General features: G+C 32.0%; 4 protein-coding genes across 5 annotated transcripts; 1 reads left to right on the plus strand and 3 right to left on the minus strand.

The window, feature by feature from the left end:
• Positions 1-810: 810 nt before the first annotated feature.
• LOC108834664 (vegetative cell wall protein gp1-like) lies at positions 811-2,252 on the minus strand. Its single transcript, XM_057008216.1, has 2 exons — positions 2,117-2,252; positions 811-2,024 (listed from the first exon to the last, which is right to left on the minus strand). The coding sequence occupies exons 1-2, from the start codon at positions 2,250-2,252 to the stop codon at positions 811-813; spliced, it is 1,350 nt and encodes a 449-aa protein (XP_056864196.1).
• A 6,528-nt stretch (positions 2,253-8,780) lies between these two features.
• LOC108851975 (germin-like protein subfamily 1 member 11) lies at positions 8,781-9,813 on the minus strand. The gene is made up of 2 exons (XM_018625455.2): positions 9,607-9,813; positions 8,781-9,509 (listed from the first exon to the last, which is right to left on the minus strand). Exons 1-2 carry the CDS (start codon positions 9,728-9,730, stop codon positions 8,971-8,973), a joined length of 663 nt encoding a protein of 220 aa, XP_018480957.2. The 5' UTR covers positions 9,731-9,813; the 3' UTR covers positions 8,781-8,970.
• Positions 9,814-11,017: 1,204 nt separating this feature from the next.
• On the plus strand, positions 11,018-12,010 carry LOC108850730 (germin-like protein subfamily 1 member 11). The gene is made up of 2 exons (XM_057006796.1): positions 11,018-11,214; positions 11,312-12,010. The coding sequence occupies exons 1-2, from the start codon at positions 11,091-11,093 to the stop codon at positions 11,854-11,856; spliced, it is 669 nt and encodes a 222-aa protein (XP_056862776.1). The 5' UTR covers positions 11,018-11,090; the 3' UTR covers positions 11,857-12,010.
• Positions 12,011-14,772: 2,762 nt separating this feature from the next.
• On the minus strand, positions 14,773-18,058 carry LOC108837548 (cytochrome P450 85A1). 2 transcript variants are annotated; one of them, XM_057008459.1, is made up of 9 exons: positions 17,724-18,048; positions 17,321-17,645; positions 16,666-16,815; positions 16,342-16,587; positions 16,163-16,249; positions 16,005-16,083; positions 15,587-15,693; positions 15,193-15,317; positions 14,773-15,077 (listed from the first exon to the last, which is right to left on the minus strand). In XM_057008459.1, exons 1-9 carry the CDS (start codon positions 17,912-17,914, stop codon positions 14,990-14,992), a joined length of 1,398 nt encoding a protein of 465 aa, XP_056864439.1. In that variant the 5' UTR covers positions 17,915-18,048; the 3' UTR covers positions 14,773-14,989. The 2 variants fall into 2 exon arrangements, with proteins under 2 accessions (XP_056864439.1, XP_056864440.1); XM_057008460.1 differs by lacking the exon at positions 14,773-15,077 and having other exon boundaries at positions 15,242-15,309; positions 15,577-15,693; positions 17,724-18,058.
• Between the last annotated feature and the right edge of the window lie 6,809 nt (positions 18,059-24,867).

Consider the following 24,867-nt stretch of genomic DNA (forward strand, 5'->3'; position numbering starts at 1 on the left):
TTTTGTTTAAACTTAAGATATTTTTACCGTATTTAGGTTTATAATATGGGCAAATCTTCCATAAACGGTAAGATGAGTTCTTTTTTACTAAAAGAAGAAAGAAGAAAAAATGATTAAAAGAAGTTTCATTGAAAAGGTAAAATGATCTTACCTTTAATTTAAATATTTATATATATATATATATATATATAATGAAAAAGCATATTTTTTTAATTCAAACTTTTTTGATTTTTTTCAAGTATTTTTCGATTTTTATTTTATGTTTTGAAACCTAAAATACTTTTGAAACTATTTTAAAATTATTATTTAAAAAGATTTTAAACAACACCACCCCCCCCCCCCCCTCCCAACTACATCATTTCCATCTAAATCATAAGTCTATATTATTTAACCCTTAAAAATATAAGTATTTTTTACCTTTTAAATGAAACATTTTAGTTGTCAAAAAGAAAAATAACAATGGAACATTTTGGTAAAGAATTTCTCTTATAATATCTTGTTTCTAAGCCTATTAAAAAGTATTTTATATTGACAAAGAATCAGTTTCAAATAATTAATCTTCATCTCAAGAGAGTCCAAAAGATTAAAAAGTGGTTTTGCAAAAAAAAATTATATTATCAGTGATTAATCCTGATTCCATTCACAAGATCATAGAGAAAGTTGCAGGCACTATGACCATTAATCTAAATTTTCAGTAAAAGCATTAAATTGTATTTGTTCTTCAGCATTGTATAAACATAAATGTCATAAGACAACATATTGCATCTCTAAAATATGAGTTTGGTTTATATATATAGAATACTCTCCCGGTTAAGTATGTTGTTTATCTTCTGAAAAAGATGGAGTAGTAGGAGGGCCAGGGTTACGAGGTGGTGGAAAGAATGGGAATGGCGGAATTGGAAAAAAAGAGTGAGAGGGAGGAGGAGGAGGTGGTGGTGGAGGAGGATGCAGACCTGGAAAGATAGGCGGCAGTGGAGGAAATAGAGAGCGAGGTGGAGGAGTACTGGGAAGAGGAGGACGAGGCTTAAATGGGTTTGGTGGGAAAAACGATGGAGGAGATGGAACTGGTGCAACAGGAGGTGGAGGAAATATAGGAGGGAAAAACGATGGAGGAGGAGCTGGAGGAAGCTGAGGAGGACGAGGCTGAAATGGATTTGGAGGGAAAAATGATCGAGGAGGAGGGGAAACTGGAGAAGGCTGAGGAATGATTGGAGGGAATAGTGGTGGAGGAGGAGCGGGAGAAGACTGAGGAGTCCGTGGCTTAAATGGGTTTGGAGGAAACATTGGTCGTGGAGGAGGTGGAGCAGCTGGAGGCGGAGAAAATATTGGAGGGAATAATGATGGAGGAGGAGGAGCAGGAGGATGAGGAGGATGAGGCTGAAATGGGTTTGGAGGGAAGAACGAGGGAGGAGGAGCTGGAGCAGTATGATGCGGAGGCGGAGGAAACATTGGAGGGAATAACGATGGATGAGGAGTGGGGGGAGGCCTAGGCTGAAATGGGTTTGGAGGGAAAAACGATGGAGGCGGAGGCTGATGAAATATTGGAGGGAATATCGACGGAGGAGGAGGATGAGGAGGCTGAGGAAATAATGGAGGAAATCTCGGTGGAGGCGGTGGATGAAACGGATTTGGAGGGAAAATAGAAGGAGACGGTGGCTTAAACGGGTTAGGTGGGAAAATCGAAGGTGGTGGTGCAAAAGGGTTTGGTGGGAAAATAGAACGTGGTGGTGCAAATGGGTTTGGAGGAAGAAACCATGGATGTCGGGAAACAAACATCTTGTGTCCTATACTTTGCTTCTTGTGTTGAAACTGCACATGTCTTGCTTTTCTAATTTGTTTCAGAATCCGCTTAGACTTTCTCCCTGGATGTTTCTTTAGTGCGAATAATATCTGATTTTTCCCGTTTCTTGAACACTTTTTGTTTTCAGGACATAAAACACTGGATTCCCCGTAATGACCTTTTGTCTCCTGTCCTAGGATCGGTTTTGATCGTCGGAATCTGCATTCAAGTTCGCCAGATGATCCTGCACAAATACACACAAAGGAAGAAAAATGTTTCAGAAGAGAGTAAGAAAATAAGTTTCTTCATAGCAAAACCAGTTATGTGTTATGGTACCTGATCTTAAGAAGATGTTATTGTTGTTGCATAGGATAATGTCAGTGATCCTTAAAGGTAGATTTGTTGCCTGTAAAGAATGATTACTGAATGTTATTGTTAAGGCGATGGAGATGAGAATGAGAGGACAAGACATTTCGGAGCTTTGGTTTCTCAAACAAACAATAAAACGTTGCAGTTACCCCTTTGTTTATAGCATAACTATTGTTCTTGTGTGTTGTATATTATTTGTTTAGATATGTAGAATTTATTTTTTGTTCACTGAGGTAAGAAACTCAGTTCTGATATAAGCAGAGTTTTCTATAAGTTACTAAATAATAAAACCTAATAAGAATTATCTTATTTATTCTTGAATTTGTAAAGTTACTATAGGCAAAACTTTGAAAAATAATCTTATGCTTTAGGCAAAGCTTTGAAAAAGCATATGCTATTGCTAGAGATTCTAATGAAGAAAACGTCTTGGTCAATCTATTTATAAATTTCTTTGAATTAAAACATTAATCAACAAAATTTCTACTATCAAAATTTCCCATTTTAAATATAATATAAACTCGGTTATTGAAAAAGCAATCTTCAAATAAATATATCTTTACAGAAAAAAAAACATTTTATCTATAGTACCACTACAACTTCAAACTGCCTGCCTATCATTAAATAAATACTTTGTTTTTTGGTTTCTTTATAAACGATGTGTATATTTATTTTAAACAGAATTATTACCAGATATACACTAACGTGATTTTGTTAAACCAGTTTTGATATAATTCAGGGATATAATAAGCCTATGGACCTGAAATCAAATGGTTGTCCGAATCTAGACTCTTGATAGTTATCTGACAGTAGTATATAAACCTTCACGAGAGTTTAATGTTTCAAAACCCTCACGATCGTTACTTGTACACAACAAGAATTAGTTGGTAACACAAAAGGCTTACAAACTTTTGCAACTAATCCACGGAGCCGTGCGAGCACTAAAACCTTAAGTAAGCCAGAAAAAAAATATATGCCTTATTCATAAAAAAATGTCTTATTAAACCAGTCACTTAAACACTGAATAATAATTTTAAAGCACCATTTTCTTCTTTTCTTCTCTACAAACTCATTGACTAGATTTTCAAAGTGAATGTTCCTTAAGAGTTCTCTCTTATAGTTAAAAATAAAATAGTCAAGACCACTCCATCTTTCTTGTGACATAGTTGAACGAAGATAATATTTGATTAGCTTCAGCTTCAAAAAACTCCTCTCAGTAGATGCAACCGAAACTGGGATGGTCAACAATATTCGATAAGCAATCCATAAATTTGGATAAAATCGTGAACACTTTTCAAAAGGTCTAAGCACTTCAATAGACTTCTTAACTCCTTCTGGTAAAACTTCTTTCAGAGTTTTTAAGTTCAGCAAAAATATCACTACCAATAATATCTGAATGATCACCATGAGATAGAGAATCTTCGAGATTGGTACAAGAAACAATCAAACTATCATCATTTGCTGACTGCAGTTTCTTCAAATCAAACAAAAGTTTGAGATTTTGCTTTCGCATGTCTTCGGCTGCAAACAGTTGATGTATGTTGTCTTTTGAGATTTTGCTTCCTCATCTTTTTTGTTGTTGTTCTTCTTGCTTGGTCCATGATCTGAATGAAATAGTCAATTCTAAATTTCTCTTTATTCTAAATTTCTCTTTGGGTGATAATGTCACATAGTGGCGGAACTTTCTTCTACCGGGGTCAAAAAAATAAAAATAAAACATGTATAAAGTATAAAAAATTGTAGTTACAAAAAAAAGTATAAAAAATTGTAAATGTAATTTTACATACTAGAATTATGTAGTCTTTATAAGCTTACATTCAAAATTATAAAGGTAAAAAAGTTTGTAATTTTTTTGCTTTTATCTCATTTTTTTAATTATTAAAATCATATTATAATATATTTTTTTCAATACTAATAAATTAACATAATTATCATCATCTAGTAAATAAGAAATTTCAAACAAATCTATTATTTATTTGATAACTAATATAATTAATTTAAAATTTCATAAAATTTGAAGTTAAAAATATTCAAATTATATAGTTAAAAAAATCTTAAAATTTTGAAATTTAATTATAATTAAAGTTCATAAAGTATAAAATATAGAAAAATTAAAAGAAAACGGAATTAACTCAAAATGAAGAGATAAAGACAGATCTTTAAAGTTGTATTCTGAACTTTATATTTTCTAAAACAAAAATAAACTTATTAATTTTAATTAACTAACAAAATTTAGTGATTATTGTTATATTTAAATTGGGTTTAAACTTATTATGAACCCAACTTTGGTTAATGGGAATTGGTTTCCATGAACCCATTTAGTCATTTAGTTAGATAATTATATTTTATCATTTTGTTTTAGTGTGTTTGAATTTTTGTGGGGTCAGAAATAATATTTTTATGGAGTCAACACATTATTTATCTAAAGAAATACATATATTTTTCAAAATGAGGTGGGGTCAGCTGACCCCCCTACCCTCTTCTTACCTCCGCCCCTGAATTGTCACACACTCCCCTCTAATACCATGAGCATCAGCAGCTTTGTTTAGTGTATCTTCAGTAGCCAAAGATTTTTGAACATGGACTTTCTGGAGAAAGTAGGATGGGTGGCAAGATAAATGGACACTAAACATATGACATATTTAAACATTGCTAGATTTGATGCAGAAAACTTGTTTCTCTATATCTGTCTGATTTATCATTGCATGAATCTCCTTTCTCTATATGTCTAGATTAACCAAATGAAACCAGCAAAAAAAGGTAAAGAAAGCAACCAGAAGTTCAATGAGTTGGTTGCCAGATGTTTTGGAACAAGTATATGTGCCTATTTTCCCATTACCATTAAACTAATAACTCAAAGGCGAGCTCACATAAGAAGATGATTTTTATGTAAGCCCGGTTGTTCTCATACGTATACTTGTAAAAAAATTGATACTTACATCAGTCTAAAGCAACCTGGTACAACAACTCAAGAAAGTAGAAATGTAACATATATAACAATAACAGATTGGCATAATAAGAAAAGGTGGTATCTTTATGTTTTAACATCTGCACTGCGTCAATATTCTCCATTTTTCAGGTGTAATATATTCGTTCAAAAATGCAACATGCAAGCAACTCACAAACTACCCTGAACACCTGTTGTTTGTTTCCATAAAAGACATTATCTGCATACTTTGTTCTATTGCTTGATACTTCACTTGAGGAGTCGACAGAACGTTGTGCATCTGTGGCTTGATTAACATAGATTTGTAGCCTTTTGTGATACTTTGCAAAAATACTCGTCTTGCTTCGTTGATAAGCTTCTGAATTAAACAAAAACATTAAATCAAACATTGATTATTCAGTGTTGGCTAAAGAGTAAATCAAGAAGATCATGTTGTTGAAACCCTTAAATATGCTTCAGAGAAAGAATAAGTACGGCAAGCTAGTGTTCAAACTTGCAGAAAAACATAAATGTATAAAGATGCTGAATAATGGGACAAAGCAGCTAGATCATCTACTCAACACTAGAAAAAGTGATCGGCATGGTTTTGGATTCAAAGGAGAATCATAGAAAGATGAAGATGTTTTTGTGCCAGCATGAAAAACATAGAATGCAGTTGAATCAGCTACAAATCTGGTGGTTAGGTTTCTTCAAAGAGTGCCACTGGTGTGAAAATTTCAACAGCTACGAATATTGCTACAACAGCTGCTACATGGAAAATTTCAGAAGTGAAGAGAACATCGCAACTAAAGTTTCCATCTATCTATCATTATGGTGTTATTGGACATATTGTTTCAAGTTATTGAGGGAGAAAATCAGATGAAACAAGCTTATGATATAAGGTTTATGGTCCAATATGTTATTTTGTGGAGTTAAAAGAATATGTTCAACGTGATTGTTTCAAATTTTTTAAAGGGATAATCATGGAGGGATAATGCTCAGGAATTCTTGGTATGTGAGATTTGATCAGTATGTAGATGGTGCAATGGGTATTCATCCTCGGTTTGGAGGATGGCGATCTTTGACTTAGTTTCTGACTATGGTGCAATTCATATGGTGAGATTGAAGAAGCAGTTTTCTATATAGAGGCAATGAGTTCAGATACACTGGTAAAAAGGGAGAGATTGAAGATGTACATTACTGAAGTGTTTTGTATCAGTTTTTGAATTATTACGTACACGAAGTAGTACAGACGTGCTATCATGAAGGTGCGTTGTGATGGAATTATATACTGTGATGTACATATATTATTTTTCCTTAGAAAAGGGAAAATATATTTATTGTGAAAAAAATCTTTAAGTGAAAATATTATATGCTTGAAGAGAAAAACATGAGATGTACCTTAAAAGAAGAAAAAAGAAAATTTGTCTAAAAGGACCTTGGGGTGAAAGTTTAGGTTTGATATACAAGGATAACGTGCCTCATAAAGAAAAATGGACCTTGGAAATAAAAGAAAACTGGGAGATCCTTGTTTATTGCGTGTGTGATGAGGTTTTTGGTGTCATTGCTCTAACAAAATTATTGACGAACTTTTAGAAATTTGTAAGATTGAACTTTAGGCTTCAAGGTGAATTACATTTTAACTTAGGAATTCTAAAAAAATGTATGAAAGAAAGATAATTTCACTTTGTTAACATAGATAAATAAATCAATTCTTTTAATCCTTTCTATATACCATAAACCGAGATGTTACAATTCAACCCTCTTAAAAATACGTCTTTGTTGCACCCCATGATCGTCATCCATGGTAGTGTGAGTCCATACATGACTCCATACTCGACTGGATTTTGTTCTGATACTATTTGTAACTTCCGAATCATCCATGGCTAATGGGCCTTCCACACTCACTCCCTTGGCCTCTGGGCCCCATTCTGTTCGATGGACACATAGTTGATCTATCATTCTATTACTCCAGCTGAAACACGGTTAATTTTGGAATATAAATAAATGTTGGATCGAAAAGGTAAATTAATTTTGGTAAAATACATATCCAAAATAATTCTTTTAAGCATTTCAATATACAACAAATCAGGATGTTATAGTTCTTCTTATGTGGTAAGCAGTACACTCTCCACATTTTTGAGATAATTCATGATCATGCATATTTTATTTTATTTTCTGAAAATTCATTGGATTCTAGATTTCTTTAGTACTTTTTTTTTTGAAAAAATAGATTTCTGTAGTACTTTTGCTCAATTACTTTTAGTATTATTTTCACAATTGTGAACACCGTATGCTTTGTGACCAGCATTTACTTTTAGTATTATGTTCGCAATTGTGAACACCGTATGCTTTGTGATCAGCAAAGTTTTGTCATACCTAATAATCAAGTCATATGGCTCATATATAGTATTTGATTCTGAAAGATAGTTTTTGTGGAAAAGTTACAGTGTAACCTAGTTTGTGGTACTCTTAAGAAACTTTTGTAAAGTTTACAATTAGTTGAACATCTTTGATTTTTTTTTAAACTTTAGTTGTCTCAATGCAAATATCTCCTTTTGTATCTTTTAAAGATCTTTTCGACATCCGAATTTGATCTTCATTTTAAATCGTCCAATCTTATGAAGAATTTCTCATCTCTAAACATGCGATACTATAATACTATCACTCCATCTCAATTCAAGGAAATATCAAACAATGTATTGGGCCAGTCCAAAGAAGCTAAAATTAATGACTGCCCAACAAGGCCTAGCGTCTCAATGGTCAAGTGAATTAAACAATGCTACTCACATGTGCGGAAAAGCGGGGGTAAAAACTAAAACAAAGGTAAATGTAGAGAAGCCAAAAGGCAAGACAACAAAGAGCACTACGGATACATTCTCTATCAAAAACAGTTCTGTAGCCCTCTCTCACAACTGATCATGTAGATAAAGCCATGTGGCATTAAGGGTAACACAAATGCTCTCATCTAGTTTTTGTATACATAGATATCTCTTGTAAGAACAAAAGCTTAAGCGACTGCTATATGAATATAATGTTTTACTTCTTCATCCTCTTTTTTTTTTGTGCAACCATGGGCTTTTCATTAAAATAAAACTTAAACAGGGTTTGAGGCCCATAGGACTTGCTTGGCAACAAGATCTGCCTTTTTATTTTCTACGCGAGGAATAAAAAAGAAAGAGATAGATTTGAATGCGGTAGATAGAATGTAGATGTCCTTTAATGCTCCAAAAATCTCGATATTCATCATCTTCTTCTTGATAGTGGTGATTAAGGTCTGTGAATCGGAGAAGAGAGCGATGGAATCGAAGCCGTTGGAGCGGGCAAAGGTCATGGCTGCGCGAACAGCCAATGTTTCTGCCATAAGAGGCGATGAGACCGACGTTTCAATCGCTGAGTGTTGACATGGGGAAACCGGATCATCAATGATCCAACCAAAACATTTTCTTCATCCTCTATTCTTGAGTTTTATCTGTCTATTCACTTTTACAGTATTTTGCCAATGAGCAGACTTACCACAAAAAAAACATTTTTCTGCTTTATTACCGAAATAGCAAACATCTTGATTACTCTTCTTGCATACTGAATCACTTTTATTTGGATAGAAAATCTAGTTACGAAACGACTACGAGTAAGGCCTATTGCCAAAATAACTTTTATGAGCATTAATACATTGTGGAAGGAATAAAAGAGAGACCAAAAAATAAAAGGGAAAATACTTAATTCATTGCAAAAGTTTAAAAGGGAAGTACACAATTTAACATCATGTCACGTTATTGATGAACGGATAATACTTTTTTTTTTTGTCATCCATAAACGGATAATACATGATCCTTATTCAAACATAGGATAGAAGAAAATAAAAGTGTTTACTCCCACAATATTTTTCATTTCATGATCAGAACTTGGCCTGTAGATCCATGATCACCCTTGGATCCAACTGAAATGCTCTTGCAAGAACATTCGGGTCAATCGCGGGGTTAGACCCGAACACAGAGTTGGCAATAGTGACAACACCTGGGTTTTGGCTGCTCAGAGCAGCGAATGCAACCGCAGGAAAACGTCCCACATTGAATTGGAAATGAATTAGTCCTTCTGGAAACACAAATACATCACCCTCGTTGAGTGTCTTTTTGAACAGACGGTTCCCATCTCCGTTCGATGTGACAAATCCTACAAGAAGTGTTCCATGTCCAACATACAGGATCTCGGTAGCACGTGGGTGGGTGTGAGGTGGGTTTTGTCCATTTACTCCATAATCTATACGGACAAGTGAGATGCCAAGGGTGTTTAACCCTGGAATGTTGGTGACGTTAACGGGAGTGACAGTCGATCCGACTACATTAGCTATGGGTCTTGCGTTTTGAAGGCCTGACGTAAAGAAGTCATCCACGGTGACAAGCTTTGGGTCTTTGCAGAACTTTCCATTCACAAACACTGATGAGAAAAATAACCAAATAGTAAAGAGTATAAGAAATGAAATCAGTAAAAAGAATACAGCAAAACGATTAGGAAGTCATCATCATGTACATACCACCATTTGCTGGGGTGTTGACGGCGACGCAGAAGTCTTGAAGGGGGCTTGGGTCAGAAGCAATGGCGAATGGAAGCGTTAAAGCTAAGAGAGATAGAACTGCAAGAAATGAGAGATTCTTCATGGCCAATATATATATTAACTTAATACAATTATAGTTTTTCTTAAATTAGATTTATAGGGAGAGGTAAGAAACTTATGAGATATAGACCTCAATATATAGATGATTTTAGGTGCTGAACCCATATATCCCATATAATTGTAAAGCCGAAAATGCGACAACTAGATGTTTGAAATGGCTTTAAAAATATATATATATTTTTGTCATGTCTCAAAATATATGTTTATTGCAAATGATGCATGCACTTGTAGTTTGAATGGGTTTGTTTATGTTTTCTGATTCTATTTACTCAACTTGTCACGAACTTATACGTGCTTGTTTGAATAATATACTATGACATGTTCTCTTGAGTTGACTGAAACAAATGTCAATATGGACTTGGTGGTTTAGTTTGATTGCTCCATAAGTAACAAGACATGACTATATCAACTCAGATACGGGTTGTCTTTGTAGGAGTCAATTGGGTATGAATCCTATTGTAGATGTTTACGAAAAATCTTTAGTGGTTTAGTCATGTCTTGTTACTCATGGAGCAACTAAACTAAATCACCAAGTCCACCTCGACATTTGTTCGATTCAACTCAACAAAACGTGTCAGTGTATATTATCCAAACAAACACGTATAAGTTCTTGACAAGTTGAGTAAATAGAATCAGTAAACATAAACAAACCCATTCTGAGTTGATATAGTCATAATGTTTGTTTATGTTTACTGATTCTATTTACTCAACTTGTCAAGAACTTATACGTGCTTGTTTGGATAATATACACTGACACGTTCTGTTGAGTTGAATCGAACAAATGTCGAGGTGGACTTGGTGGTTTAGTTTAGTTGCTCCATGAGTAACAAGACATGACTAAACCACTAAAGGTTTTTCGTAAACATCTACAATAGGATTCATACCCAATTGACTCCTACAAAGACAACCCGTATCTGAGTTGATATAGTCATGCCTTGTTACTTATGGAGCAATCAAACTAAACCACCAAGTCCATATTGACATTTGTTTCAGTCAACTAGAGAGAACATGTCATAGTATATTATCCAAACAAGCACGTATAAGTTCGTGACAAGTTGAGTAAATAGAATCAGAAAACATAAACAAACCCATTCAAACTACAAGTGCATGCATCATTTGCAATAAACATATATTTTGAGACATGACAAAAATATATATATTTTTAAAGCCATTTCAAACATCTAGTTGTCGCATTATCGGCTTTACAATTATATGGGATATATGGGTTCAGCACCTAAAATCATCTATATATTGAGGTCTATATCTCATAAGTTTCTTACCTCTCCCTATAAATCTAATCTAAGAAAAACTATAATTGTATTAAGTTAATATATATATTGGCCATGAAGAATCTCTCATTTCTTGCAGTTCTATCTCTCTTAGCTTTAACGCTTCCATTCGCCATTGCTTCTGACCCAAGCCCCCTTCAAGACTTCTGCGTCGCCGTCAACACCCCAGCAAATGGTGGTATGTACATGATGATGACTTCCGAATCGTTTTGCTGTATTCTTTTTACTGATTTCATTTCTTATACTCTTTACTATTTGGTTATTTTTCTCATCAGTGTTTGTGAATGGAAAGTTCTGCAAAGACCCAAAGCTTGTCACCGTGGATGACTTCTTTATGAAAGACCTTCAAATCGCAAGACCCATAACTAATGTAGTCGGGTCGGCTGTCACTCCCGTTAACGTCGACAACCTTCCAGGGTTAAACACCCTTGGCATCTCACTTGTCCGTATAGATTATGGAGTAAATGGACAAAACCCACCTCACACCCACCCACGTGCTACCGAGATCCTGTATGTTGGACATGGAACACTTCTTGTAGGATTTGTCACATCCAACGGAGATGGGAACCGTCTGTTCACAAAGACACTCAACGAGGGTGATGTATTTGTGTTTCCAGAAGGACTAATTCATTTCCAGTTCAATGTGGGACGTTTTCCTGCGGTTGCATTCGCTGCTCTGAGCAGCCAAAACCCAGGGGTTGTCGGTATTGCCAAATCTGTGTTTGGGTCTAACCCCGCGATTGACCCAAATGTTCTCGCAAGAGCATTTCAGTTGGATCCAAAGGTGATCATGGATCTACAGGCCAAGGCCAAGTTCTGATCATGAAATAAAAAAATATTGTGGGAGCACTTTTATTTTCTTCTATCTTTTGTTTGAATAAGGATCATGTATTATCCGTTCATCAGTAATGTGACATGATGTTATATTGTTGTATTTCCCTTTTATACATTTTAAATGAATTAAATATTTTATTTTTTAAGATACAAAATTTTTTTTTTTTTGATCTTTCTTTTATTCCTTCCAACATATGTTATAGCTTTTTATATGAGTTATAATCCTTATAAATATTCATTTATTCAATTATAAACAAACTTCTACATTGAAAGTTTATAAATTTTATAAATCCTTATAACATTTTTAAAAATCCTTAGAAGTGATTATATAAATAAAACTTAAAATTTGTGTAAATGATTTAAAAATCACATGTGGACTTTACAAAACATTAATGGTTATTATACTGTCTTATATACAAATATAATGTTGTATATGGAGATATAAAGTTATTATATCTATTTCTATATCATATTTTATTTTTATAGTTTATGAATAATGTTTTCTACAGAAAAGAAATTAATGAAGAATCATGTATACTTAGTTATAGTTCCTACATTAGTTACTACAAATCATTATATGTAATAATATATGAAATTTTTGGAAACTGCGATTACATGGTTTCAGGATTACTTTTCAAAATTTGATTAAAATAAATAAAAATAAAAATATAAACCAATCAAGTTATACAACTCGAGAAACTCAGTTAAGTGATTCCTCATTTAATATATAAGTAGGTCCGTCTTTTTGCACGTGCAAGTGGAGCGGTCAAATAGAGTCTAAATTTTTAGAGGGTCCATATTTTTTTTTGTTTTAGTAATTGTTATAAATATAAAATCATATATTTATTAAAAATCACATAGATATGTTTAAATTAAATTTTCGTATTTATTAACCAATAAATATAAATATAAATTACAAAATTAATTTTGTTTACATAACCAACAAAAATGCAATAAGTTAGGAACTAATTAGCATTTATATCACTTATATATTTTGGAAAGTAAAAAATAGATGTTGGTGTTTGTTTTAATATTTGATGTAGGTTTAGAAAGCTAATATTCTAATTTGATTATGTTTAAGAAACTATTATTAATTAGTGATTATATAGAGGGAGAGAAATATATAATTTTTCACCAACTTTTCTAAAAAAAATAGTAAACACAAAGAAGAAAAGCCTAGTATAAGCTTCTGTCGAGAAGAAAAAAGAAGAGTCTCCAAGTTCTTGTCTAACCAAATAGCAGGGCCGTCTAACAGTATTTGAAAGTGGAGCGATTGAATAGAGTCCGAATTGAAAATAAAATGAAAATTAATAATTTTTGAAAATAAATATATCAGTTATGATATAAAATTTAAAGTTTTAAACATATTACTAAATTTAGAGCTGATAATTTTAAAATAAGACGTCAAATATATAAATAAAACTATAAATTTTAAAGTTTACTCTATTACATCGTTAAATATATTATTAATATATTTTGAACATGGTCCATAAATAATTTGAGACGGCCCTGTATATAAGAATATATAAACTCACTAAGTATCCAAATTGCCTAACATTTTTATAATTGATCACTCAAAGTGCCTTCATGGCCTACGTAGAAAGAGTAAAATGGTAGAAAGTTAATAATACGGTATGTTTTTTTTGTCGCTGAATTTTATTATTAAGCCTTTAAGGCAAAGAGTTCTAAACAATGAGAACCAGCAAAACAACATAGAAAAGGGATACACCAGTAGAAATCCAAAATAAACTAACACATCTATTTTACGTATGGATGACTAAAGATTTTTCATATAAAAGCTTCATATTTGCTTTTGGAATAGGTGAACCTCAAAAGAGATAACCTTCGTATTAATCCAAAAGCACCACGCTTCAGAGTGAGTTGAAAACGATTGTCATTCTCTTTTTATTACTCCAGTAGGAGCCACCGAGATAAGATAACTCTCTATTTTGCTCTATTATCAGAGTCAAAGAGATTACCGTTCCATAAAACTTCATGATGCCTTTCGAAGTAACGATAGTTTGCAGCAAGAACTCCATTACCATCGAATCAAGAATCATCAACGATTGAAGCCGGTAAGACCCGTCGTCACCATCCGCAGTAGATCTGTCAATTAACTTTTCTAAACAGTTCAACTGAATCGAAAGTTTTGTCTTTCCAAACAAATTGGAAGAAGCATACAAAAAAACAATAAAAAACCTTGCCATATTCAAAATAAATTGGCAATAAAACAGCGACTGGAAACAAAACAGATCCAAGAAAGAGATGCAAAACAAATTAAGCAAGCTGACGGAGCTGGAGAAGCCTCTGATCATCGGCTTGAAATTATGAAAAATCTCTCTTTTTCTCTCTTGACGGCTAGGGTTTTTTCTCTTTCCTCGTTAGTTATAAAAGCACTATTGGGCGAAACTCTCTTCAATAATACGGTATGTTCTCAAAGAAGTTTTAAGATTTTGTGTAAAAGATTGTGAATTATTTTCTAGTCCATTCTATAGGGTGAACTTCTAGTTTCACTACTAACATAATAGCCCATAAAAGTTTTTTCAAGTTATATTATATTTTTTTAAAGTAAAAACAAATAAATAACAGTAGTAACTGAAAATAAAAACTTTTAACATTGTTAACACCGTTGTTAAAACTCTAAATCATAAATCTTAAAATATTTAGGAATTTACTAACGGTATTGTTGGTAAAAAATCTAAACCATAAATCTTAAAAGATTTAAGAATTTACTGATGGTGTTAACAATGTTAAAAAATAGGCAACTAATACTATTTCTATTTTTATTTTACTTTTTTTCAATAACATAATATGTCTTGACAAATTTTTATTGGCTATTATGTTAGTGGTAAATCGAGGAATAACTCAAAAAACTCCAAGATTATTTAAGATTTTAAAAGGAAAACACAAATACATGAATAGTAAATCATTCGTAAATTAAGCTGCTCATTGATATATGTACATATGACCAGAAAATCTTAAATGAGTACAAAACATGGGTTATTATATAGAGCAAAAAAATAGAATCATAATTATCGTCTTATCTTGTCTCTTCATATGCTTCTTCTATATTCTATGTGCATTTATATTATTCTCTATTATTATTAATATTTAAAACGTTAGTAAGGTGAAATCCTAAGATGAAAGCCCTTTGGTGCAAAAACTCTTGGAAACACCATTAGTTTATCCCCTCCTATCTCCTCCCATCTGCCATTATAGTCAATTCAGCACACAGTATTAACATCAATACAAACTCCTGAAATCAAATGAGAATAACTCCAAAATCTAAAATAAAACATTACATCTTTGAACATGAACCGACCTGTATCTTGTAACAAAATAATGGAGGAAGCTCGATATCTCAACAATCCCTAGTTCCTTTCCAGGGCAAAGCCTTGTCCCACCTCCAAACACAAAACATGAGTTTTGTGACTCCAAGCTCTTCTCCTTCATTCACAAATTCAGTAATACACGTTTTCAAAATCATTCGTTTCATGTTTTTAAAGTAGTTTATAAATTCATATGAGTAAAAATACAATAAACTTATTTTTATAATTTAAGAAGACAGTAGTTTCAACAAATGGACTAATTTACCTTTAAAGATAGTAATAAATACAAAATAATTAGTTGCAAAAAAAAATAAATACAAAATAATTTCTGTCGTAATAAATACAAATGGAGTATAAAACTGCATTTATTGTGAAACAGATGCTTACCATCCACCTCCATGGATTAAAGATCAATGGGTCCTTGTAAAGATTTGTGTCGTAATTAATTTCTCTTGTGTATACGTAAATTCTCCATCCTTTTGGGATTAAATAACCTACAATTATTAAAGATCATGATCAGCATTTGTGAAGCATATTAAAATCATTTAATGAATACACGAAAAGGGTTTATATTCTGCCAAAGTTATTTGAAAATAAAAGAAACCATGGAGTGATGGAGGTTCACACAAAGGAGAATGCTTTCATCGCTGGTTTTGGTTGGTGTTCATAATACACTTAAATCATTGATCTACTCTAAGGTCCACCACATGCTCACATTATGTCTCTTTTTTTTAGTTTAATTTAAATTTACAAAATTATTATTAAAAATAACAAGATAACTGAAATAAGAAATGTATACACGTACCGTTGATTTCCAAGTCACGGGTAGTTTTCCTCAGGACCCCATTAACGATTGTTGCCAGTCTTGATGTCTCAAAAATCACCTGTAACACAAAATTAAATATTTATTACTAATGGCTAATGATTTATGATTGTAAGAAACATAAAATGTTAATTACTCACAGCTCGAGTGAACTTCATTGACTTCACATCCTCTAAATCGAGTGGTTCGTCTGGTCGTTTTCTTTCCCTGATAGCCAAATGCTCTCTCTGCAATCCCAAAACAGCCCAATATCAAACAGCTTAACCATATTAAACCGGTGGATCATTAGACCAGTTTTGTTCTTTCTTAGGGGACATACTCTGAGTTCTTCCAGAGCTTTTGGATGATCATGGAGGTACTTAAGAGCCATCATTGAGGTCGTAGACACAGTTTCGTAACCTGAATACAAGATCGTTACGACTTGGTCTCTTATCTCTTCATCTGTTAATGGGTATCTGTTGTCATCCTTCTTCATCAAGTAACCTAACATGTCTGTGAATGTTTCTCCAGAATCTTTACGTTCTTGCATCAACTCGCTAAGCAACCTATCAATGTTCTTTCTTGCCTGAAAAGGAACAATAAAGATTCAGTTTTATTTTTTTAGTCCAAATTTCTTTGTGAGCGTCAAGATCAAAGATTTTACTTGGATTCCACAACGATAATTTGTGCCGGGAAGATCGATTGGTACGGAGAGAGTTCCAACAACAAGCTTGAAGAACTCATTTTTGAATTCTTCAACGAGTGGTTTTCTTAGGTTTCCAGCGATTTGTGACAAAGAAGATAAAAACGCCATCTGCACGAATTAAAAAAAACATACATAGATGTGTTATCAATTATTCAATAATATGTAAGTTGATTTTTAATATACTTTTCCGTATAAGTCAAAAAAAATTCCTCAGCAAAAAAACAAAATAGTACACATGCGTTTATTTATCTTTTCCTTGCAGTTATCTCTGTACTAATTTACCTTTATAGAAATTAACAAGTTCTTATCATTAATTTTGTTTAATAGAAAATTTTGGTCATTTTTAGTTCTTTTAGCAACTGTGCACTATAGCTTTCGTGACAAAAAAAAAAGCAACTGTGCATTATAGCAAAACATTATTTACTTCAAAACAGAGAAAACTACGTACTTTTTGGAACGAGCATTTAATTCCAGTGCCTAAGAACTATCATAAATTCATAATAATTTTGATCTAATCGGTTCACCTAAAACTAATTGATTATATTTTCAAATCGTCATATAGTAAAGGTATATAGGCTTAAGAAACAGAGTGTGAGAGAGAGAAAGAACATACATTTTTGCTCTTATCCTGGATATCAACATTCTCAAGCTCACTCCACTGACCAAGATAACTTCTCATGAAGTAATCGACTTTGGGCAATATGTGATCTCTCATCATGGTTGAGCTTATGAGCGAAAGAAGCGAGCCTCTCATAAGGCGGTGGCTCGAACCATGAACCGCAGCCATGTTGCAAGTCCCGAGAATGTCAAGCATTGATTGTGGATAACCAGGAACCAAACCTTTCGATTCGTTCTTTAAGATGTATCTGTTGATCTCTGTGTCCATCGAGACTAACGTTGGACAACCAAGAAGATGCGATTTGAAGAAACTCCCATATCTGTTGATCCCAAGTTAGTATTTTAGAGGAAAACAAAAAATCTAGATTTGTTTTTTTCTTTTATTTGAGTCTTTTTACCGGAGTCTTTGGTTTCTCATGAAGTCAGGGCCTTGTTTGAGGAACTCGGTTGTTTCGCCAAAGATTGGCCACCCCATGGTTCCAGGAGGGAGATTAGTCTTGTTGTATCGCATTTCGTTCCATCGGAGCAGCGCAGAACAGAGCAAGACGAGGACAAAAAGAAAACCAATCATCACCATCGCTATTCCCATCTCACTCTGTTCTCTTTGTTCCTTCTTTTTTCTCTGCTTTTAGAGAGAGAGAGAGTGAGAAGGTGATTTGAATGTGGTTGAGACCAGAAGAGTGTGTTTGTAAGTGTTTATATAGAAAGCTAAGTCAAGTGCATCATGCTATGAGACATGGAGAGAGAAGATTGATGGTGTTCTTACCATACAAAAAAAAAATACATAAACAAACACGTATGTAGAATTTCACCAACTCTTTGTATATTTTCTTATTGTATTATATTTTTTTTTTTTTTGCTAAAACTGTTATTCTAAGAGTTATGATAGTATTTAGGTAGACTTGTTACTTTTCCACGTTAATTGTCTCCTAGCATGAAAATATGCATCATGATAACCAAATGCTATTTGCAAGCTGATTATAATTTTTGAAAATTTTGTTATACAATTAGTGGTTTTTAGAATACCCTTCATAATAATGTTTTGGATGAAATATAATTAACAGTGTAAATATTGTACTTTTTTAAAAGCAAAGTTGTGATCTTTTTTTTTTTAAAAAAAGAAATTCTAAGTTCCTAATATTGGTCAATAATTTTTCCAAATATTCTGAGTTAGTTTTTAGAAATCAGAATTAAAAATTTGAAGCACTAAAAACGAAATTTATTATATTAAATAAATATGATAATTTTTTTTGCTTAAAAACTTATGATACTTCTAGTATGTAAAATACTAAAACTGCATTTTGTAACATGCCTTTACGATAACATCTTTGCTAAGAAATTGTATTTGTAACATACCTTTCATAATTATATATATATATATATATCCCTACAACATATTTGTAAATAATGTTACAAAAAAATTAACCGTAAATATGGGTGTCTCTTTTGTAAAAACTTACACTCTTAGATAGGCCTGCGGTTTTTGTCCAAACCGAATGGACAGAAACGAAGCGAATTTTTCAGTTTTTGGTTCAGTTATGGTTTTCAATGCGGTTTAGTTCAGGTGGATTTTGAAAAATAATTCGGTTTTGGTTTGGTTTGGTTTTCGATTTTCAAAAAGAAAATTAAAAATTTTTAAAAACCAAAAATAACCGAAATATCCAAAAAATGAACCGAAATATCCGAATTTAACCGAAAAACCGAGTTTAACCGAAAATATCCAATTGTTTTTAAGAAATTATATCGAAATTAACCGAAAACCAAAAAATCGGTTATTTTTGAAAATAAAATTGAAAACCGAAAATAACCGGTAATCGAACCAAACCAAAATTTAAATGGTTATTTTCGGAATTGATTTTTAAAATTTCGGTTAATCAAAAACCGACGGTTTGGTTCGGTTTCAAAACCGAAATCGCAGGGCTACTCTTAGATATGGTTGTTCAAATCAAACTAGGTGTACCGGATCTAGTCGAAGCTGGTTTAATACACTTTCCCGAAAGTGTGTTCTAGGAAAACCAGCTGCACCAAGCTTATGGACTATAATGCTCATGCGAAAGACTAACAAATGAATAAACATATCCAGCCCACAAAATTCCTATTCTTAGATCCACTATAAAATAATTCAAAATAAATAAGTCTTTATTATCCAAAAAGTCTTTTATTGCTAAAAAATCCTTTTACAGTTCTCAATAAAAATATAATTAAATTTGATCTTAAATATGAAGAATAATATGCTGTTACTACAATACGCACATAATATATACTTTGATATTCATTTTCTCACTTGCTTCTTCTTTTCATAAACCAATAAAAATAATTAACTCACTTGCTTCTTCTTTTTATTTGGTTGTTTACTTTCTACATTTATTTCCATTTGGTTGTCTTTACGATCAAATCAAACTAATTATGATTTATTTTATTTTTTTATTTTTGTTACTTTTATAATGATTTATTGAGAGTCAGATGTTCAGTTTCAAAAGCAATCCTAATTTTTTTTTAAAACTTAATCCTAAAAGTTTTAAGTAAATAATAAATATTTATTTTAATACTTAGAAGGTAAAGTAAGAATGAGTATCATTTTTTTGAAAAAAAGAAGAGAGTAAAATACAAAGTCAAAATTATGGTTGGATACATTTTATCCTTAAATTTGATTTGATTCTCTATTCGATTCGATCCGATCCGAAAAATCCAGATATCATTAAGTCGTCGAAGTAAAGAAAATAATAAAAATTAATATCCATTATCAATGAAACAAATCACAAATACTAAAAAAATTAGAGACGAATATCTGATCCACTCCGATTTTTATATAAATAGATGTATATCTACAATTAAATATAGATTTTAAATGTATAATATTATATAATTATTATTTAACATGTATTTATTAAATTTTATTTTAGAAATTACATATAAAATAATAATGTAAAAATAAGAATATAAAATATTTTTAAAAATGACAGTTTTTCTAAAAATAGTTGTTTTATAATAAATATTATTAATTTTAAAAATTATAAAGCTATAGTTTCATTAATTTTTTACTTTATATTTTGTTATATAGAAGAAATTATAAAAAAATAGTATTTTTTTAAAATTTACTTGTATTGGAAAAATAGATAAAATATTAATAAATATCCGTGAATATTTACAAATATAAAAAAACAAAAAATTAGATATCTGTCAAGTACCAAATAAATTACAAATACTAAAAAAATATGGTACTATTAGATAGAACCACCAACCCATTCCTCAAGATCTTAGACATGAATACTTGTTCGGTAGTTGGATGAAGAAGATTCGCTTTTCAGTTATTGTAAAGAATGTGGTTGCTTTATTAGTGAATCTTGATGGGTTTTGTTGTAAACTAATCTTTAGTTAACAATAAAAAGAGGTAGAAAATTCAGTAGTATATATGAATAGTACGTAATTTTATTCTGTTTAACAATATAATACTCAGCTCTTAATGCAGTGTTATGATTTTTTTTTTCTCAACCGCGGTGTCATGATTTATGAATAGGTTTTACCACTTGCAGGTACTCTCGCATTATCAACACTGACGCGGTTTGGAGGTGGATTGTACTAAAAGGGCCTTTGAAACTTCTATTGTTCTAGCTTTTCCCAACGTTAAGGTATGAATTATTATCTCACAAAAAAATAAAACATCTACGAAAGAAATACACTATAAATGTACCTGAGAACTATCCCTTAAGGGCATCATTATAGGTAGTACTTGTGAAAGTCTTTAGGTAAATTTTTCTTTTTTTTTTTAATTTTCTTTTATCCAAAAATTTTTTTTAAAAATAAACCAATCGCGGACCACCAAATATCGTGAGACCCGCAAACACTGTTAAAGACACAGTTAAGACGTTCCTTATTTTGGGACATATTGGTTCAGTTATTGAGAAAAAGTGGTGGGCTTCACACCAAAAACACTAAGGACCAATGTTAGGATTTGGTAATAATGATGTCCTAAGAGATATAGGAGTTTATTGGTAGAAGATGTAGCTGAGATGATTGGTAGAAGACGTAGCTTTCAATTTTTTGCTGTAAGATCTAAGCCGTAGATTTTGTGCTTTTAACTTTAAATTTTATTGCACTAAATCAAAAATAAAATATGAATATTTATTATAAAGTTTTAAAAGCATTAAATTTAAAGCAGTAGAAAAATTGATTTCTAAAGTCAATATATATATTTTTAAAGATTTTGTGCTTTAGTTTTAGTTTTTTATTAATAAAGTTTGATTGTTTTGATTTTAGTGTCGTAGAAAAAATTATTGTCGTAGAGAGCACTTACGGCCAACACCAATCTTTCCATATAGTCCGATAAAAACTAAACTTGTACAGAATGAAAACTTTTTAAAAATAGATGATTAATTGAATCCACTAAATTACCACATCCAAGAAAAGCTCTTATCGGTACATATGTGTGCATAGTGAATTTCTATCAGTGTCACAAAGCCAAATAGAACCTTGCATGACATATCACATATGTTGGTACTGTTTGATCCACATGTTTTATTTTTGTTTTTTTCTCTCTTTTCGATAAAAATCTTAACAACCATAAGTTGGCTCATCCATTAAGCAAATCTTAAATCTTGTGTAAAAAATAAATCTTTAGCTTTGAAATTGAATCACAATTAGCCAAGATAAATGCTCATATCTATGTATCTTTTCTTATGGATGACATTTATTAGTTCTCATATTTATTTCATAAAACGTATTTTGCTACATGCTAAAATGTGCTAAAAAATACAAGAATATTTTCAGTAAGTGATTCTGTTATTTTCTTAACGCGTGTTCTACCATTTTATTTAATATAATACTCAAATTCTGTATTTCAACTTTTATTTAAGGATATGACTTTAAGAAATGATACTTGAGGGAAAGGACTGGCACATGGGAGCCACTTGAAACAACCCATTTGATCAAAGCTATGAATATTTTATTTTTATTTATTTTTATTTTTTTTGAAATTACCTTTTCTTATTAGTTACCCTTTCCAAATAGTCTTACAACGCAAAAGAACAAAATGAAGCGATCCGAAAAGTAACAGCAGGATCAATCACAAAAAAGAGCTCAACTTGAAACTCAATCACAGCAGAAGTCGAAATTGCAATAACACTCACACTTCCAATGAAACGTACTTGAAGAAGCTATGGTTGAAAGTACTGAAACCAAAGCTGTAAGTATGAAGCGCCAACCAGATTATGAGACTGAGTACCTATCCGAGACAACCTTTCCTTTTGATCCAAACCTTGAAGCTTGGCTCTTAGAGTTAACTGCAGCTCTTTCAACAGAGAAGAAGCAGGCCGAGATGATGCATTGTGAATCCTTGAGTTCCTTTCTTTCCATTAAAGCTGATGATGCAGCTCTTTCAGCTATGAATATTTTATATTAAGAAATACATAAAGCTGAAAACGAATTCTCATATTTTCTGCAAATTTGTTTTCTTTAGGACGAGTAGACGACTAACAATGCAAGTTCACGTGCAAGTTCCAACAAATGTCCATCAAAGTGAAAGTCAAGTAGTCAACTCATCGTTTCATGAGTGAAAAAGGAATTTCATCTGCAAACATCTTTTGCCTATTTATAAGTCTCTAAAATCACATTAACATTGTTACTCTTGTGACTTCTCTCAAGCTCTTACAGATTACAACATTATCGGTTTGTTCAGACTGCAAGTTTGAAGAAAAAAAAGACTGCAAGTTTGACTTATGGTCTTTCTTGGTTACAACTATTTAATGCCGGCCCGGTAACACAAAACAAACAACAATTAATGATCTTGGAAAAATTCCATAAAAATACCTCAACTAAATTTTATTAAGCTTTTTAATACCCAAACTTTTTCACTACCCAGTTTAATACTCCAACTAATTACTTTTCTCATTTTAATATCCAAACTTTTAAAAACGTGCTCACTTTAATACCCAAACTTTATTTATTTTAATAAAAATACTAATAAGTTTCAAACAATTTTTTAAAAAATCCCTAAAATCTAAGAGAAAAATATTAAAAATTTTAATTTTATTTTAAGATTTAGGAAAGAAGGTAGATAAACCATGGAAAATTTATTTTTTAAAAAAATAAATGAATTTGAATGATAAAAATAAATTTCGTTTTTTTATTTCAGAAAATAAACTAAATACAATATTTAAAACTTAGAAATTTTATTACAAAATTTAATATTTTACACTATTTAGTTACTTTTATTTCTCAAACACCAAAAAAATTTAGAATTTTCTGAGTTTGTTTTGTAAATTTTAGAGATTTTTTAAAAATTTGTTTGAAACTTATTAGTATTTTTATTAAAATAAATAAAGTTTGGGTATTAAAGTGGGCACGTTTTTAAAAATTTGGATATTAAAGTGAGAAAATAATTAGTTGGAGTATTAAACTGGGTAGTGAAAAAGTTTGGGTATTAGAAAGCTTAACAAAATTTAGTTGAGGTATTTTTATGGAATTTTCCCAATAATCTTCTTCAAAACAATACACACGTGAGCTTCAAAATTGGCAAGTAGCCGTCGTTTAAAGAAAATAAAAATATATATTTAAGAAAAAGAAACGAGAAAATTAGAAAACTATATATTCATATATATATATATATATTGGCTTAGATGTAGTTGTGAACTGTGGTGTTGGACTTCTATGTTTTTCTCAGCAGCTGGGAAATTGATTCTCATGAAAGCAGTTTTGGTAACCATGCCTACATTCTAGATATCTTGTTTCAAGCTCACTCTCTTCTTATGTAGACAGATTCAATCTGTATTGACGAGATTCTGGTGAGATATCTCTTCCGATATTAAAAAAATGTGTTGGGCCTCAAGGCTAAATCTATCTAAGCCTAAGAGTACGAACGGTTTAGGTTTTAGAAAAATAGTCTAATTTTAATGATTCTATGCTCGTCAAGCTCTCTTGGAGAGTAAAAAACTCAACTTCCTTGTTAGCTCAGGTTCTACTGGGAAAATATTGTTTTAACTCCTCCTTACTTGCGTCACAAGCACCATCTAACGCCTTACATGGATGGAAAGGAATACTCGTGGGGCATGATCTGCTAGCAAAAGGCTTAGGCTTGGCCATTGGCTCTGGCTCATGAGTGAAGATCTGGAGTGAACTTTGGCTTTCTACATCCGAACCAATGGCACCAATTGGCCCTCCAACAGTCAAAAACAAGGATTGGTGTGTCGCAACTTAATTCAGACTCGGACTAATGAATGGAACGTGGATGTGATTCATAAATCTGTTCCCCAGTATGAAGACGCCATCAGAAAATTGATACCCAGCCCCTTTCATGCACCTGATGAACGAGTCTGGCTCCCTAATGCCAACGGTGAATACTCTATAAAATCTGGATACGTGATCGCGAAGCTTTGCAATGGAAACCTAGGGGATCTTAGCTTCAACTGGACAAAATGTTTGTGGCAAGTTGTACATTTCCGAAGATTAGGCACTTCATGTGGAAGGCGAAAAACAAGGCCTTCCCAGTTGGCTCGGTGCTGGAGAGTAGAGGTCTAGCTTCAAACCTATTGTGCAAACGGCGTGGTG

The sequence above is a fragment of the Raphanus sativus genome, chromosome 4, assembly GCF_000801105.2.
Source record: "Raphanus sativus cultivar WK10039 chromosome 4, ASM80110v3, whole genome shotgun sequence".
NCBI lineage: Eukaryota > Viridiplantae > Streptophyta > Magnoliopsida > Brassicales > Brassicaceae > Raphanus > Raphanus sativus.